Genomic DNA, 19,737 nt, shown 5'->3' with positions numbered 1-19,737 from the left:
GTAATCCCCAATTGTTTTTCGAACAAGAGACTATATATCTGAAATTCTGTGTTTTTAAACTCGTTCTGCCTGTGGGCTCTCCTCCTGTTTTTTTTTTCGATGCCCATTGTGGATGGGTCAACCGGGTGGAAGCGAATGGCCCGGAAGGTCCATTATAACCAAACCTACAGGCCCAATATATACGGAATGATTCGCCCGTGAGAAGTTCCTAGGAAACTTGAAATTCCGATTTTATGGACTTTCGAATTGAGATTTATCGAGCCAAACAATAATTATAATGTACAAAATTTATAAGAATATATAAGTAGAACAGTTACTTAAACTGTTTTAGCGCATACCTTTAAGGCTATGGCCACGCAGACGCTAGAATAGGAGCGAGCGAAAGTTTGTAGCGAATTTTATCTGGCGAAATCTCGCACTGTTCGATTTTTTATCACGTTTCGTAGTTCTCGCTTTATGCAGACGCGAAAGAGAACTTGTGGCATCAGTTTTGTAGTGTAATCAAATTAATTTTAATAATATAAATTTCTATAAAAATCTTTGAACTTCCAAAGACGATGATAAGTCTTTCTAATTAAAATATTACGATATTTTATTCTGAATTATTAAAAAATGACAGCAAAACATCGACGATTTTCCTTTTTCGCTTTCTTTTCAGGAACTGTACGGTCGTTATTAATATTACGAGAATCGAGAGGAGTGAATTCTGTGCCACTTCGTAATTTGTCTTTTAATACAAGAAATGATGGACTGTATCCGGTCGAACCGAACGAATGGAATCTTGATTTCACTAACGACAATTTATTAATATATAAAACAGTTAATGAAAATTTTGAAACTCTCATCTCTTTTGATTCCGATTCTTTCGCTTCATCTTATCACCACCCATTCCAAAGGGTGAATAAGTTGTCTGCTTCGCTTTTCCAATTTCCTTTTCTAGCTTTTCTTCTTCCTTTCTTCCAGTCTGGGTCTTCGCCGAATTATTATTATAATGACAATAATTAATTCGGTTATTGTCGAATAATTGATCAATCATTTCGCATTAATTTTATTCTTCTTATTAAATTAATATATTTACAATAGGAAATCGAACAAAACACGACGAGTGATTTCCGAAACTCGTTTGTTCCGTCCACTAGGTTTTTGATATGACGTAACAAACAACCTCTCCACTCATTTACATATTTACACTAACGATTCTTACTACTTTCTTCTTCTTTCCAATCTTTCGAACAATTTACTTTACCAATCTTTAGAAAAAAATTAATTAATCTTTACAATTGGGATTAAGAGACCATTCTTTAATTCCTATTCGGAAATCATCCGATCCGAGACGATCCGTAGTAGATCGGCGACTTACGCGGTACCGGCCTCAATCACGGTAAGAGTATTATTTTTCCTATTTAGACTTTTTCTGGGTTGGGATGGAGCTTTTGTTGTCCTTTAACAAAATAAATAAATAATGTAAACTAAAGGACTTGACTTCTCGTATTCACGAAGGTTGTCGTCGTCGTCTGGGATAACCTTTTTAGTTTACCAACGATTAAAAATGCGGCCCTAGCATTCTATTTCTGGCGAAATTATTGTCTTAAATCCATCTGTCTAACTTTTCTTTTGTCTGGCTGGAAAAATTGTAGACCTATAAATGGCCACTGTCGTCCCTCTGTCTTTCCTTAATTAATGCCGTGATCGGTATTAGATACATTTTACTGTATTTGGTTAATCTTTACCTGCGTGGATTGTCGTGGCCGCACAATGGGGACCCACGTTCTAATCTAACCTATTCTAATAAATTTCATAATTTAGTAATTCATTAGAATAGGTTAGATTAGAATATGGGTCCCCATTGTGCGGCCACGACAATCCACGCAGGTAAAGACTAACTAAATATTTAAAACAATTGCGTTGTGTTGGAAACTTAAAAAGAATTCGTTGGCCTAGTAAGCCCCGAGCTGCCATTTATTGATTTTTCATAGTCTTTAAAGGTAAAACAATCTAGCAACGAGTTGCGTAACTTCGCGGCTTTTACGAGATTTTATTTTAAAAATAACATTTGTATTACAATTTATAGTTTGATAAGTATGTGGCGACATCTATGACGAATTTTATAAAACATTATAAATGCTAACAGCCAGTAAAATCTTCATTAAGTCCGACCCTTGCGAGATATGACGGGTGTCCACCCTCGACCTTTCACATCCCAAATTTATCGTCGTCAACGCCCCTTATATTCGAGCTACCGTGCCAAATTCGGTTCCTTTATCTTCGCCCCGTCCCGAGATATTAAGCGAAATAGGCGCCAATATCGCAGGACGGGGTGAAGATAAAGGAACCGAATTTGGCACGGTAGCTCGAATATAAGGGGCATTGACGACTATAAGATAGTTAAGTTACTAGATAATTGGCTGGGCAGCTGCCTTCGTTTTCGCGCTAGGGACAACTGTTCCCGATCGTCCGGTAGGCCTTTTGCGAGTCTTAAACAAACTTGTACCGGTAGTTAGTTTTATACGACATAAAACCGGTCAGATTCCAGTCTAATAATAATTTCTGACGATACGCAATCGTAATATACTCCATCAAAATGGTTTAAAATAAGTAGCATCCTTATCACTCGCTGTCTCCGTCGAAACTAATCAAATTAGTAGTTGCATTAGTTTTATCGCCTATGTGGACATTTCCTAAAGTACTACAATATCAAAGAAACCATATCTGTATACGTGACACTTCGCGAGATTTACCCCTCTGAATAAAGATGTTACCGTTCGATTAAATGTATTATTTTCTAAACCAGAATGCGGTAAAATATAATTTCGTTCCGACTGCCAGAGGCACGAAATAACTTAAATACATTACGTTAGAATATTCTGTGGCGAAACGGTGCCATAAAACACTGTAATAATAATTAATAGCGAGCAATTTACAATTAAAATAAATAGAATTTTATTGGAGAATAAACGGCCGTCGGATACACGGATATGCTCGTGCGAAGTTTCCTCCATCCACCGCGAAAAGTAACGTTTAGTTGCGTTCAAATTCTACCGTTCCTCCCCTCAACGATAGCCACCGAACGTCTCCCTGTCAGGTTGAATAGGACGTTCGAATTTCTCCAGATCCGTGGTTCTCGATCTTTTTTCCGCGGAACACTTACCATACATCGGCTTTAAACCGGGGGTGGCAAACTTTTTGGAATCTCGGTCTAGTATATGACGTCGTTGGCGTTTGCCGATTACATTCCCATACATTGTATCGGCGTTTCTTTTGCAACAGTTTTTAATTGTATATTTGACTTTTTCACGGAATGCTCGAAGTGGCTTAACGGAGCAACTGGGTTAGTCGGTCGAGTTGCGTCTGGGTTCCACGCTATCGACAGCTATTACGCTTTAACCAATCAGTTTACTTAACATTGTATTTTTATCACGTGACTGAAAGCCGCCATTTTATAAGTCGTGTACCAGCGCTAATGAAATAGTTGTGTTTTACACTGCTGGCCATCCAAAATGCATCACCAAGAAGGATCAGATATCACAGCCAAATTTATTTGGGAGATAACGCGTTGTACAAAGATCAAATGATTGAAAATACAGTCTCTTGCAAAATGAGGATGATGATGGAATCAGTATGGAGTGTTACCGCCATTGCTGGCTATAACCGCTGCTACACGCCACGGCATTGAGTCAAAGAGGCTTTGGATATGTTGTTGGGGTATAGCATTCCATGCTGCTTCCACATCTTGCCAAAGTTGATCTGGTGTAGCAGCGGGTGGTGTATTCCAGGCCAGTTGTTTTGCAATCATCGACCAGACGTTTTCTATAGACGAGAGATCGGGAGGCCAAGGTAGCAATGCAATCTGATAGGCGAAGAAGTCTTGAGCAATGCGTGCCGTGTGGTTTCTTTTGCCAAGAGCAAAATATGCCATTCAGCAGAAGGGTTTCATAATTTTCAGTACAACTGCTATTATACTTGGCACATCCGCAGCTTTGGCATATTTACAAGATAAAACGAGATTCATTGCATTGGTTACAAATAGCCCATTCTATGTCACTATACCGGTCATTGCGGTTGCTTGCAATTCTCCCAATATGTTTAGCAGTAAAGCAATTTAGAAATACTGGAGAATATCAAACTCGAGGAAAAAATGCAGATAAAATTTTAGATAAAGTGTTGGACACCAGCCAAACGACAAAGTGACAAAATCTGTAAGACTAGAATATAGCAATGGCACTCATTCAAATTTTGTACTTAATGCTTGGGAATCTAAAATGACTTCATGCTCTAAAGGTATGGGAGGACAACAGGCTCCAACACCTCAGAGATATAGAGCTGGCTGGTCAGTGTAGCAGCAATGCATACTAGGTAGTTCAGGAGTGGAATCCAATACCATCCCAAACCATAATACCAGGTCTAGGACCAGTATGGCGATGCATAAGGCAACAGTTCAGCAGTCTCTCACCATGGTGTCTCAGGCAGAAGTGGGATTAGTTAGTAAAAACAATGTCATTCCATTCAGTTGACCATGTCAGTTGTTCATCGCACTATTGCCGGCACAAATGCCTGTGGTTTGACTGAACGGTAAACGCAGCAATGGATACCTTGCAAACATTCCACTCTGCTACAAACGACGTCAAATGGTATGCGCAGACACCGACTGTTGCACAACAGACCGAATTTGTTGATATGGTTTGTGAGTGGCACAGTGCTCCATCACTGCCATGCGCACGATATGCCTGTCATCACGTGCAGTTGTGCAACAAGGTGGGTGCAATCAGTCTCGTCAGTCCGTCATTCCTTCCTGCATCCAGCGATTACAGATCAACACCACAGTTGCTTGGTTACATCCAACGTGATCACCGATTTCTCTAAAGGATAATCCGCAATCCCTATAAGCAACTATTCTTCCTCGGTCGAACTCAGAAACGTGCTCGAAAGATGCTCGTTTTCTTCTGAGTGGCATACTGAAGCTGCTTACACCAAAAAAATGCACAAAAGAACAATTTCAGTAATTTAAAATGGCCTTCTATTCTCTTTATAGTGCTTGCAGGTGGCACAACAGGCACCTGTGATGTGCGTCTGCACTGAAATGCTAATCAATTGCATATCTCATAGCTGCAAATTTTACTTGATTTGGATGCTTCCTTCAGGGTGTTCCATTTTGGATGGCCAGCAGTGTAAAATGTCGAAGAAAGGCAACTTTTAGTTCGCTGGCTTTGTTGTCCAGTTCAAGATGCTCGTTAATTTTATAGAAGACAACCCTCAATGTCGTGGAAGTTAGATGCTTCCTTTACTGTAAACAATCGCCAGAAATTGTGGCACGAAATAGCTGACTGAATTCCAATGGAGTCAGCTCAAAAAGATCCGGAAAGATGGTGAGAAGTGATTGATTGAATATAAATATATGCCTAACCTATTTCAGAAATAATGTTCATGCTATAGCTACTTATTTTAAATTTTAACAAGAAAGCAATTATTCATAAATAGTTAAGGTAATTATTTTTAAGCAATACAATGTACGGCTCGGTAATACTCATCAGTTGATTAGATGCCAATCACATGGTTCCGATAGAAACTGGTTATCATCATATTCGTTAGCTTAACGATACTACTTGGAATAGGTCCCCTACCATTTCGACTTCACCTTCCGCCGAAGTCGTCTATGCCAAATTAGCCTTATTTGACCCAATGTGCCGAGTCGTATTCGCCAATAATCACCCCCCCACAGTCGACGGCCGAATCGTCAATCGTTCCCTTATCTGATCTTCATAAAGGAGTCAATGTCGTGTCATTTGTTGAAATGGAACAATCCTACCTTCCTTCTCTCCTCTCAATACACCGCATCAAGAACTCCCCAATCAAATTCCATCTTGCGCCAGGCTCTTATGCCACCACCTATGCCGTCAAACATGTTCCTGCCAAATACAACAACAGTCTTCCAATTTTTGTAACACGTTTCCATTGCAATAAAGACAAAGCTAATTGACTGTAGTCTGCAGCCACATTGACCGTTAACACTCATATACCCGATCCTATCCGCATATTCCTATGTAATAAATGCGACCATTGTGGCCACTCTGGGAAATACTGCAGGAGTGCCACACGAACCACATGGCTATACATCTACCACCTGCCATTTTTACCAAACAGAAAAAGTTATCTTTAGACTAGCAGTGCAAACATAATGCTCCCCCTAACATCACCAGGACTGTCATAAAATCAAGTAAATCCAAGAAAATATCCACTCAAAGACTATACAATAGCAAAGTCACACACACCCAAAAAACCATCATCACTGCAATAAATAACAAACCGACTAAATTCCAAATCAAAACATAATTTTATATAACTGACCAACTTATTGCCATTCAACAAGGCATCACTAAACAATCAAAATCCTTGAATTCATGATTAATAAATTATAACACTCCATCTATTATTTCTTCCTTCACTGTCACCACTAACACCTCCCCACAACAATTACGAAACCTGGCTTAAACTTCCTGCCAAATGTGCCTCTAACACCACTACCACCACCAAAGATACCTATAACACACTCAAATACAAACCTGACCACACAACCAGACCTTCACCATCCAGGGTCAACTTATGCCATTTACATCTTCTGTCAAGATATTTCGTCTATTTGTTGATTCCCATCATTCCTGGAACCCTCACATTACCTATATCCACAATAAATGCCACAAATTACTCGATATCTTCAAAATCTTCTCTAATAACAATCATGGTGGATTCCTTGTGACCTCTCCATCGCAGACAGCACCATAGGCAGCATCCTCGAATATATCATTCCAGCCATCATTTCCCTTAATGTCAGCCAAGTCATTTGGTTACTCAAATCCATCCACCAACGTTACATGAAACTTAGCCTAGGCCTCCCTAAATGCACTGCCAACATCACTACCCCATGTTGTCAACCAACCATCCCTTACCCTCCGTTATCACAACCATTGCAATGTCAACACCTCAGCATCATCTGGAATCTCAGCCACCACCCCGATTATGCTGCCCTCATCAAGATACATCAAGGTGTGGTAAATATATGTATTTACCACACCTTGTTATGGCTGGGGAATCATCACATTCATCCTGACTTATTCCCTCTTCTCACAATGCTGTTTTACACCCATCAATACACTCATTCACCTTAGTGATCTCCCTTTCCAGGCCCATTGTCACTGCATTATTCGACTCCCAGTCCATCTCCACCTTATTGGTACAGATGCTTCCAAACTCACTAATCGTGTTACACTGCCTATATTGACCTTATTTCCAATAGTCATGCTCCCTTCCACCCGATGACTAGTACTTTTACTGCTGAAGGAGTAACCATCCTTCAAGCAATCATCCACCCTCCTGTCAATCACACCAATATTTCCATTTGTACAGATTCCAAATCCATCCTATCTGCCCTCTTGCATCTCTGACTCTTCCCCTTCTATATTGGTGGTTAATGGCATCCGCAACATTGCACAGGCCATTAACCACCAATCCCACCATGATTACAAATTCCATCCCATCAATGGGTCCCCACCCATACCGGCATCCCCATCAATCACAAAGCTGATACCCTGGGTAAAAGCACCTGAACCAATACACACCTATCACCGCTGCTGATACTTCATCACCATCGTCGACACTGATAACACCAGGGACATGAATAATGCTTGGACTAACTAAAAAGATCATTGCCCTTGGCTATCCAATCTCTGTCCCCCTCTGATCTGATCATATACAATGCCATCCGACACCCACACTTTCTCATCACTTGTGCCTGGACTAACATGCTCATCACCAACCACTTCACAAGCGTGGCCTTCATCAAACCAACAAGTGTAGTTACCATCTCAATGATAATGACACTACCTTTCATTTAAATAACTGGACCAAACTCTATGACACTCGTACAACCATTCTCCGAAAGCCCCACGTTGGTTGAAATAATCTAAACACCATCAGCAACTGCCTAAGTCTTCACCCTGTGGCTACAAACCAAAAGCAAACCAACATCCAAGAGAATGATCAAAATGTTTCAAAAATACATTCTTGCTACACGATAACTTTTTGTAAAAAATACATGATCTCAGATATTGACAGTATATTAAAATCTAAAATGCGCCACTTCCTGTGATTCCAAGTTTTAAGTATCTAGGGACCTTTGTCAAGATATGGGAGGATTGAACTCTGAAGTGCAACATAGAATTCAATGTGGATGGTTGAACTCAAGGAAGCTGAGTGTTGTGTTAGGTGACAAGAAAGTTAGCTGCAAACTGAAAGGTAAGTTGTACAAATCAGTTGTTAGACCTGCAATGTTGTATGGGGCCGAGACATGGGCAATCACAAGAGCCCAAGAACAAAAGATGTAAATGGCAGAGATGAGAATGTTGAGATACGTGTGTGGAGTTACAAGGAAAGACAGAATAAGGAATGAGATTATTAGAGGTTCTGTTAAGGTTGGTCCCTTGAGCAGGAAGATGCAAGACTGCAGGTTGAGGTGGTTTGGCCACGTAGAGCGAAACAGATTATGTCGGAAAGAGGAAGGCCAAAGCTGCATTGGAAAGATAAGATGGAGAAAAACTTGAATCAGAGGGGAGTTAAGAGAGAAGATGCCCTTGATAAGAAGAAATGGAGGAAACATATTAGAGGAGGAGATGCCAAACCCATATAAACATGGGAAAAGGCAATGATGATGAAGATATTGACTTATATAAAAGGTTTATTTGAAAAATAAAGCTTGATTAAGGATATTGTTATAATTAAACTGGCTCCAACTCAAAATAATAGGTTGTGGAAGGTATTAAAAAAAGACCCATCAGAAGAAGGAGTGGTGTATTGATCCAAGTTTCTATATTGGGGAAACGAAAAGGAAATTGAAGATCAGATTGTTGGAACATCAAGCAGCCGTAAGATTGAAAGTTAATAATTCTCCTATATTCCAACATTAAAATTGTTTATAACATTAAAGAGAAAATTTAAAGACAGGAACATGCTGGAACATGTTGACAGCAGCATGCTGGGAAAATTTAAAGACAGGAACATGTTGACAGCAGCATGCTGGGAAACTTTTGTCGGGTATATAAGTTGTAGCTTAAAACGGAAACCTGTGATGGATAATTGTCGGAATTTGAGCCGTGTACGAAATAACCCTACTGGAGAAATGTATGTACGGGATGTACCAAAGTAATTAAAGTGTTTCTCTCTGCAAAGTTGGTCTGTCTTTTACCTTTTTATTTCATTATTAATGTAATGTTTTAGAATTTTGAAGTTACTTATCCTCCATAAGTCGGAAAGGAAATTTGAATTTTCGTGCATTTGGATATTGACAGTAGTTACTAAACTCTTTTGAAGAAGGAAAAAAAACAAATACAATAACTTTAAGGTCTCTGATAACATGAACTTTCATGATTATTAACATTAAGCAAGTCTGACCTCTAGAGTTAAAATCCCCTTTAAGGCGTTTTGCGTTGTGTTAAACGTGCGTTAGCTTGGCGCTCGACGACCATTTAGTAGAGCATGCACACTGGCTCAGTTTGGAAATGGACATGAAAGTAATTGCTTGTGTGTGGCTCCTCCATTGTCGCTATAAAAGACGATGGCAGAGGCAAAGAGAATTTTGGGTGCATCCAATATTACAAGATAGACTGACGCATGGAATATTTGTGACGTTGTATCCAAAACTAAGACAATATGAACCGAAGTTTTTTAATTCTTTTAGAATATCTATAAAATCATTTGACAATGGCTGGTCTCTTTTAGATTTCATCAATAAATATATCACTATCGAAATGATCGTTCTCCATTTTGGTGAATGTGCATTCACTCTACCCGAAACTGCGTGATCGAATGTACAACAACATGGCAGCACATGTATCTCAAAGCGTGCAGCTGACGCCCACGAAATGTACATTCTAACCAAAATCTATCAATGCAGATTTGGGTGTGTATACTTATGCAGAACTCTTGGTTCTTTAAAATGCGCATTACCATAGCACGTGTTTCAAAACGCCTAATGTGTACACAGCCTAAAGAATGATTGAACATTAATTTTGATAAACTGATCATACATTTGATTGATTGCTGTATTGGCCCACTGCATCGCACGGTTTGCGCAACTTAAAGAGCAATGCACCAGATGATGAATTGGTAAACACACGCAATCAAAAGTTACCATTGCATTGCTATATCACAATTATGGGAAAACATATGGAAATGCTCACCTAATCAGCTTCAAAATAAGACCCTTTGGCACACAAGTGGGTCATCGATCCTGCCATCATTGGAAGGTTTTTCTTTTGGAATATTTGGGAGTTCAACCGCTACACTCGATTCAACGTCCTCCACGGTTGCGAAGCCTGTCTCCATACCCTTTTCCGACATAGGGAATGGCCAGAAGTCATTTGGAGCAAGACTGACGAGTGTGGCGGTGGCAGTGACGGGGTCTTGGCAGTAAGTAATTACTGCTTAATGGCAACGAGCGACTCTGTGCCGCTGAGATGCAGAAACCACCTTTCCTGTCATTTGTCTTGTCCTTTCCTTTAAATCTTGCACGTAGAAATGACTGATAACTGGGGCTCGAGGGGATGCCCGTTGTAACCATGAAGGACATCACTTCGAATGCACAAATATGCCAAAAGATCCCTTTCAATGGGATGAGTGTTTCTGTGCCAAAGGCTCCTACTTTAAACGTTGTCTTAAAGTCCTAGGTTAAAGGTTGCCATGGTTTATTTTACTAAGCTTTTAAAAAATTGAAGCTTCATTTATTTTTGGTGATTTTATATTTTTTTAGTATTTCAATTAGGTTAGTCTAACTTAATTGTGATCTGTCATTCCATTTTGCTTTCTATCCAAATTATTAGACAGAATAAATATCCTGAAATAATTTTGTATCCCCTAAAGAAAATCCAGAAAACTCTTCTTACAGCCAAATTTATTTATGGTGATGGCAGAGTCATCGTCAAAATACGGGACAGACAGACATGTGAAGAAATGATTGTGAAATGGCTTTCTATATAAACGAATGTTTTGTTGACGTGCAGACTATCTATTAAGGTCCTCGTCTGTACACTCAATAACCGAAGGAACAATTAAGAGGAAGAACGTGAACTGTGAGAGCGTGAGGCGGAACCGCTAGACGTCGAACCTCTTCTCGGTCGGTGGCTTTTGCTCTTCTTCCGACTGTGACTGCTACTGCTGCTGCTGCTTCTGCTACTCCGACTGCTGCTGCTGCTTCTTCGTCTTCGACGGTCTCTGCTGCGTCTCCGGACCGACCTGGAACGCGAGCGAGACTTGGAGCGAGAGTGGGTGCGTCGCCATCCAAAACCCTGACGACTTCTCCAGCCTCTGTTGCGGAGAGCTCGGTCGCGGCTGTGAGATCTGCTCTTGCTTCTGGAACGCTGTCGGATTCTGGTAGGCCGGTTGCGACTGTTGGAGCGGCGGCGGCTCCTGTCCGGCGATCTGGATCTCCTCCTCACATTCCGATAACTCTGACTTCTAGAACGGGATCTGGAACGTCTTCGAACGGGCGACCTGTGCCGGAAAGACCGCCCGCCACGACCAGAACTTTTTTGTGACGGAGACTTTTCCTGGCTACGACTCCGGGAACGACTTCTGTGACGTCTGCCAGTGTGACTCTTCTTTTCGACGGTCGACTGTTTCTCCTTTTTTTCCTTTCTATTTCCACAACACAAAAAATTTAATTACATTTATATTCACTTTTTAAATTACAATAGCAATGTTATACTAACTTTTCGTCTTTATTGAGGTCCTCTGGTTTGGATTTAATCTGACTGCTTTCTGGTTTTTCTATTTTCTCCTATGAGATGGAAAAGTAAACTTTAAGATTCTTAAAATTACTAAGGTGCATCCCATAAATATAGGTCCACCTAGTATAATTAATTGTTCAAAGAAATGAAGTAGTAATTAATTGTTGACATAATTATTACATAAGTTATATTCCAATAAATATAATTTATACAATTCATTTTTCAATTTTTTAGTATTCCATGAATATAGGGAGTATGACCTAACAGTAACAAAATATAATAAAAAATATTTTTTAAGCCCAATATGACCTCCCTTAGTCAAAATCGAATTATATACACGATTTGCATAGATTTGATTAAGGTTTACAGGTGTTTTTTCAATTTTATCCTATTTAACCACTATAGCATTCTTCAGTTCCTGTGGAGTATTGCTTGCTTCCTGCATACACAGCTCTAGCAAGCATTCCCCACATGTTTTCATTGGGGTTGAGATCAGAACTGCAAGGTGGCCAATCCAAAACTGCACTCCATTACACAAAAACCATTCATAGGTAGACTTGGTATTGTGTATTGAGGCATTGTCCTGTTGGAAGATCCATCTTGGGTCTCCTATGGTAAGATATGTCTCTAGCATTTCTTGATAGTCATTTGCATTCATTCTGATTCTGCCCTGTATGAATGCCACATTAGACTTTCCATTCCATCCAAATGATGCCAGTATCGTCTCAGAACTGCCACCTTGTTGACATTTTGAATCTCTCTTCTTCCCATTTTAAACCATGCCAATAATACTGGCATCCAAATAAAACTTTTTTACATCACTCCATTTCTCTTTCCAATCCATAATTTCTTTGGCCCATTTTAACCTCTTCTGCTTGTGTGCATTTGTTAAGGCAGAGATGGGTTTTCTTTTCTTACAAAGTAAAGCTTTTACAATTCTGGAAACTGTTGATTTTGATACCAGAATGTTGGGTCTTACCACAATTTGACGTATAGATGATGAATTATCACCAATTTCTTTTAAATGTTTTATTCATGAAGTTACTTTGAAAGACCGTCCTTTTGTACCATATGCGTCCCCTAGATGTATAAAATTGTTAATTAAATTATGAGATCTTTTTGAGTTTTATTGCAATTTGTCTATTTGATAGTCTAGATTCCGTCCAAGCCATAATTAGCCCTGTTTCTATGTTTGAAAGTCCCTTGGAACATACCGTGATAAATTAACATTGAAAATTCACACAAAATATTAATTAATTTGTTTGAAATTTTGCCACCATTTGCAATTCAGTAATTAGCACTCTCTGGTGGCAAAAATATGTTTTAATTACATAAAATTTGGTAATTAAAAAAAAAATTTTTTTATACTGGACCTATATTTATGGGATAATAAAAAAAATGAAAAATATAAATTTATTTATTAAATTTTAAATAAAAATATTCATTGGAATGTGATCGTTATGTAATAATTATGTCAAGAATTAATTATCATTTTAAAAACTAATTTTACTAGGTAAAACTATATTTATGGGACACGCCTGAAATTAAATAACTAACTTACTTCTTTCTTCTCATCTTGTTCAACGATGGGCAAAGGCAAAGACAAAGGTGCACATTGCTCTTCTGGCAAGGGAATTTTCTCGGGAAGAAGCAATTCCAATGGTTGGTGGACGGTTTCTTCTTTTTTTGGCGATTCCACTATGCCTTCTGAATCTATCTCCATAGGAGAATTACCATAGCGATCTGGTTTGCCAGAATTTAATATATCTTCTACATTACCTTCCTTTTCCATTTGTATTTCTTCTACAGTCTGCTCCTTTTCTACTTCTAAGTTAGTATCATTTTCAAGAGGAGGTTCTGCTTTCTCTTCGCATTCTTCGGGCTTATTTTTGTCGTCGGCCTCTGGCATTATTTCGTCGTTTCCTTTATTTACATAATGTTCGCTTGTCTCTGGCTGATTTTCTTCTTGAGTTTCTTGAACTTCTACGTTATATTTGGGGGAATCAACCAATTGTGGAGAGACTTTTGGACTTTTAATTTCAGAAGCTATAATGGGAGACTTAGATGCCTCGGGTTGTTCTTGGGAGTGCTTTTCTGCTTGGAACAGTTCTTCTTCTTCTTCCGACTCAAACGATATCGGACCACGTCTCTCCTTTGATTTGGGCGTCGTCTTACCTTTTTCCAAACATTTGTTATCGCTCTCTCTTTCACTTTTCCTTCTATTACTTTTGCTAGAATGCTTACTATCTTTATGGTAGGATTTGCTTCTAGAATGATGATCGGGTGAACTCTTCCTATCAGATCTGGAAGTCTTTTCTCTAGAACTCTGTCGTCTTCTAGATTTATTGTCATCTCTGCTAGAATAGTCTGTTTCTGTTCTATTTTTAGATTTTCTAGAATCTGGGGAATGATGTCGCCTGGAATTTCTATCTCTGGATCTACCAATTTGGTTATCTTTATTACCGTCAGGTTCTTTATTATACCTGGAGGTTTCACTAGATTTTTTGGGAGGTCTTGGAGGTTTCACAGTTTCTGGAGATTTTTGTTTAGTTTCCTTTTCGGCTGGATAACCTTCAGGACTACTAAAAAGGAAAACAACAATACTATTAATTGTATATAAACAAAAATTCTATTATTGTATTCAAATTAAATTAAAATTTCTACATGCTTCAAATACTATCATACTTATTTGACACCAAATTTAGATAAAAGTACTACAGTTAATACAGTTACTTTATATTTGGCAAAGGCTTTTGATGCTGTCAATCATGATACACTGCTAGTTAAACTCAAAAATTGGTATTGGATGATTTATGTTAAATTCTTTAGAAGCCTATAATTGGTGCACCTTTTAGCCTACTTTGAACTTATCAGAAACAGATTACAGGTTGCCCTCACTACACAGGGAAGATATTACACAAGACCACCTATGTCAATCAAAACTGTAAACCCTGATTCTTCAGTGCCTCATGGACTTCCCATAACTCACTTGCCGATAGCCTTTTTCACACAAGGTCATGCACAACACTAAATTATATAAAGACATGTGGACCACCAGTATATGCTAAACCTCATAGACTGCACTCTGCTAACCATGAGTAGTGAGGCAGGGATTCCACCACACTATGGAACTAGGTATATGGCAACCATCAAAATCCAATTGGGCTTTTCCCCTCCATATGGTACAAAGGGGCCCTAATGATTACCAGAGATTATTGTGACATGAACAGAATAACTATTTCCAATCATTATTCAGTGCCACATATTCACGATTCTGCTCAAAATTTATGAGGAGTGTAAATATTTTCCAAAATCAACTTGGTCAGAGCCTTCCATCTTATATTGGTTAACCCAGATGATGTATCAAAGATGACCATTATAACTCCATTTGGAATATTCGAAGTTTGTTTCTTGCCATCTGTCTGCGTTGAACATTTTCATCATTCACTTAAGACTTATCAAGTGTCACTCCTACTGAAAGATGTATGGAAGTGCCACATACACTCCTCCACAGAGAGCAGCATGCTTTATGGCACCAGCCTCAGACTACTGCAAGAATTTTTCATTCCAAGTTCTCAGGACAGTGATGACAAACTTAAAACCAGTGCCTAGAGTGCACCATTCCTCTCACAACTTATCTACAAAGAATGGAGTCGTGCTGTGATTATGTACAGAAGCCTTTACAGCCTCCATATGACAAATCTACAATGTCCTCTCATGCAATAGCAAGACATTCACATTAAACATAAATGGAAAAGAAGTTGTAGTTTCCATTTAGCAGATAAAACTATCATACTCCCAGAGTACAAGCCGGAATGTCCACTCCCAACCTCCCCAATGCCAATTCCAGTGAAGAGAAAATATGCTACAGACAATACAGTGCCATCACAACAAACTACACATTTTAGCCAACACATATCCTTTCTTGCTCATTTTGTGTCATAGACACTAGTGGGGAAGTTTTTGGCAGATCCAAAGTTTGATTGGCAACACTGTCCAAGCATTTTTGACAAGGCTTACCTTGCTCCTGACTAGTGATGTGCCGGATCGTTAAAAATGTATATCCGCGGATACGGATACGGATACGGATCATTCGTGTCTAGATCCACGGATACGGATACGGATACGGATCTCAACTTTCGTACTCAGTCAGCGCCGGTGCGTGTGACCTTGGACCGATAGTTGACGCTTTGCGTTAATAACGCGACGTGTTTTGACTTGCACTGCGCGTGTTTTTGTTTATGGTGTAAAAATGTGCTAAATTAGAATTCACCACAAAGGCAGACAGGATAAAGTAACAAAAGTTAATATAATTTTCCAATTGAGCTTTTTTGCGTCTTTATACAGATTCTATTTCGGGGGATTCCAACTTCACGGTACAAACAGTAGCATGCGAAATTACAGCGATAATAATAGTTCGCTGTATCCAAATCACGTGTACAATACAGATCCCGATCGCGACAATATAACCCGGAACCTTAAAACTAACCTTAAACACTAACTTAACACTAATAACAGAAAAAGGGATAGAATTAAGAAGACAGAAAAAATGATAGATAAGATAGAAATAGAGATATCTGGGGTTTTGTCCCTTTTTTCGGCTTGTTTCTTTATGCATACTGTTGGGTGGGATAACACACGCCCTTCTCTTATAACTGGCCAGTTCTCTTCTTCAATAATTAGGATTTTTTCTTCCACAGTCGTCAATACGACCTTAAAACACGATCTTTTTTCTGAACTATCCGGTCATTGAAAATACGACTCCCAGTATTCTCACCTCGTCCGTACACTCTGCTGTCCAGTTTACGAATGATCTGCTACGTCACTTCTTTTTTTTCTCCGGCTTCTGTTTACACCTTTGCTCCTCAAAGTTCTAGGAACTGCTTATCCCAGCCAAGGGACAGAGAATAGATAAGAAAGTTTTAGAAGAAAATAGAACAATAGAACAAAGGGTAGAAAGAAGAAACGAAACTAAACTAAAATTAATATTTACAAAAATATAGCGTACCGCCACAATAGTTTAGTGCAGTGTTTCCCAACCTTTTTTTGCTATGCCCCACCTAAGCCTTTCTAAAATTCTAGTCTCCCTAACATATACAGCGGCTATACTGTTAACTTAAACTCTGGACAAGTACAAGTCCATTTTCGAATTGCCCTCCTTAGCAATCCAATTGCTCCCTGTGGGGCGTGGGCCCCACGTTGGGAAACACTGGTTTGTGGCTAGTGTGACACGGGATAGCGTAGATTACGTTTGTGTTTTTGGAGAGTGTTGAGTTAAATTAAAATAAAAACAATGCCGACAAAAAAATTTAGTAGTGTAATATGGAAATATTTTACGATAGTAAATGACGAATGTGCTATTGCTACCTATCTTTAAAATTTCATATAAGTAATGAAATTCATTAAGATAAAAGATCCGTTAAAGATCCGCTAAAAAGTAACGGATACGGATACGGATACGGATTTTTTTTTTCCCTCGGATATCCGCGGATACGGATATGGATACGGATATCCGGCACATCACTACTCCTGACATGTGAATTTCATTCACTCATACTTGTGCTGACAATAGTACAGATGTCCTTTGTTCATTACTACATGTATTAGTCTTTGTCTTAAGCTGTGTGGGAGTAGTGTCTAGTCTATACTAGAATCTTACATGCACAATCTACAGATTAGTTGGCATTCAATTACCCTACATTGATATGTGAAAGAAGTTGGGTAGAGCCAAATGCTTAAAACATTTTATTTTAAAATACAGTTAACCTCCCCATAACACTGTTGATTATTCCATTTTATATGAATTCCACGTTGTACAAGTCACTTAGATTTGACAGATATGTGTGCTTAGCTGTGAACGGCTCATATATTTGTAAAATCTAAGTGACTCGTACAACATGGAATTCATATAAAACAGAATAATTAACAGTGTTATGGGGGGAGGCAACTGTAAATTAATGTCCAAAAACATGTACAGAAACTGCTGTCAAGAATGTGTAGATCAATCATTTTCAAATTATTACCATTTTATCTTACTTGTTCAATGTACATGAAACACAATAAATTATGAAACACACATTCAATGACAACGTTTTACATTCGCAATCATTTCGCTATGGAAAGTCATGATATCAAGAACATCAAGTAATCATTTAGATGTCAAAATCTGTAATAGCAATGTCAAAAATTTTCATTATATATGGTTTTGGTATTGGTGCCAATGTCATTTTTAATAAAACAATATTTCAATTTTCAAATGCACACTTCATGACGTATCAAAATTCCTTTCACTTTTGCATAAGTGTATATAATATGATTATAACCAGTTTGAAGGAGTTACCTTGAAATAAACTTTGGAATAATTTAATTAGTAATGAAATAAGTCTGTTTCAAATCCACAAGTGTGCATTTGAAAACTGAAATATCGTTTTATTAAAATGACATTGACACCAATACCAAAACTGTAAGTAATGAAAATTCTTGATATTTTACTATTTCACTGTTACGTCTTTTAATGTTGGAATGATTACTTCATGTTCCCATTATCACAACTTTCCATAGCAAAATAATTATGAATGTGAAACATAATAAAGTATGAAATCTTCATTCAATGACTATGTTTTGTGTACATCTAACAAGTAAGATAAAATGGTAATAATTTGAGAACGATTGATCTATGCATTCTTGATGGCAGTTTCTGTATCTGTAAAGTTTACAGGTATGTTTTTGAAGATATCATTGGTTTTTTCATTTCATGCTTTATAAACAGTTAGATTAATTCAGCTACAATGTATTTGTCTGTGGAAGGCCGTAAGATGAAAAATGTTGCACGTGGATTCTAATAGCGGAAAAATAAATGGAAAGATAAATTTGAAAATAATTCTTTAAATATATTTCAAATTATTATTTGGAGAAAGTGGCAAAGGTTGAATTTTTTCCAACAACACCTTTAATTTAAATGGAGTCTGTGGAAAATGCTATAATTTNATTTGAAAATAATTCTTTAAATATATTTCAAATTATTATTTGGAGAAAGTGGCAAAGGTTGAATTTTTTCCAACAACACCTTTAATTTAAATGGAGTCTGTGGAAAATGCTATAATTTAGACAAATAAAGATTTTCAACAAGTGAGAATGCATTTATCTATGATCATATTGAATTGTAGCGGGTTTGACACCAAAAGCAATTCCATATGTACTGCAGTCTATACTATTTGGTTGTTGCTGTATTCTGAAAAGTTCCGAGATGTCAGTATTAATACAAGGATACAATCACTGTAAAAATACAGGTAACCCCTGTATAATACGACACTTCTATTGCATGGATTCACTCTAACACAGTTCAAGAATTGGGTAAAACCCTTGTATAACATGAAATGTAATAAATTTTCACATACTTAAGTACTAATAGTTCACGAAAATAATAATTTTCGTAAACTATTAGTACTTAAGTATGTAAATATTCTTTTCCGCCTTCTGTCGATACATGTAATCCTTCTCGAAACTTTTTCATGTTGCCATATCTTGATGCTTCTGATTTTACATTGCCAGATGTTTTCCCTTATTCCATACTTGCTTGATTCTTCATAAGTGCTTAGCACCATATAAGGAAATTCATAAAGATCTTTTAACTAAAAGCAAGCAATCTAAAATAACATTTTTTGCAAAAGGTAGAGCATGGATCTGAAGAAAATGCAGAAAAATGCTCTGAGAATAAGGATATCTTGCCAAAAAAAAACGCCCTTAATAGTGCTTAGTGATGACAAAGAAAACATTGTTTAATTTATATTAATATGTATCGCTTAAGAAAATTTTAATAAAGATATTTATCTTAATTGTGAAAATATAGTAGCATGTTTTTTAATTTTTGGAACCTAACCCTCCTTTTCGTACTAGTTCTTTGTTTCGCATAACACGGCAATTTTTTGAAACGTAACTACCGTGTTATACGGGGGTTACCTGTATA

General features: G+C 37.9%; 1 protein-coding gene and 1 pseudogene across 1 annotated transcript in view; both read right to left on the bottom strand.

Moving 5' to 3' along the window:
- Positions 1–2,376: 2,376 nt before the first annotated feature.
- On the bottom strand, positions 2,377–9,644 carry LOC111636493 (annotated as a pseudogene).
- A 1,275-nt stretch (positions 9,645–10,919) lies between these two features.
- The window catches only part of LOC111636502 (peptidyl-prolyl cis-trans isomerase G-like), a 49,029-nt gene continuing 40,211 nt past the window's right edge, over positions 10,920–19,737 (bottom strand). The window contains exons 15-17 of the mRNA XM_023381767.1: positions 13,333–14,353; positions 11,754–11,821; positions 10,920–11,679 (exon numbers count right to left, since the gene is read on the bottom strand). Coding sequence (XP_023237535.1) covers positions 11,094–11,679; positions 11,754–11,821; positions 13,333–14,353 — 1,675 coding nt within the window. The 3' untranslated portion in view covers positions 10,920–11,093. The remainder of the gene's footprint in view (positions 11,680–11,753; positions 11,822–13,332; positions 14,354–19,737) is intronic.

The sequence above is a fragment of the Centruroides sculpturatus genome, unplaced genomic scaffold (genome assembly GCF_000671375.1).
Source record: "Centruroides sculpturatus isolate CEXI.00-Female unplaced genomic scaffold, Cexi_2.0 scaffold1108, whole genome shotgun sequence".
Lineage (NCBI taxonomy): Eukaryota > Metazoa > Arthropoda > Arachnida > Scorpiones > Buthidae > Centruroides > Centruroides sculpturatus.
Note: the sequence above shows the minus strand (reverse complement) of the source record. Positions and strands in the feature narration are given on the sequence as shown.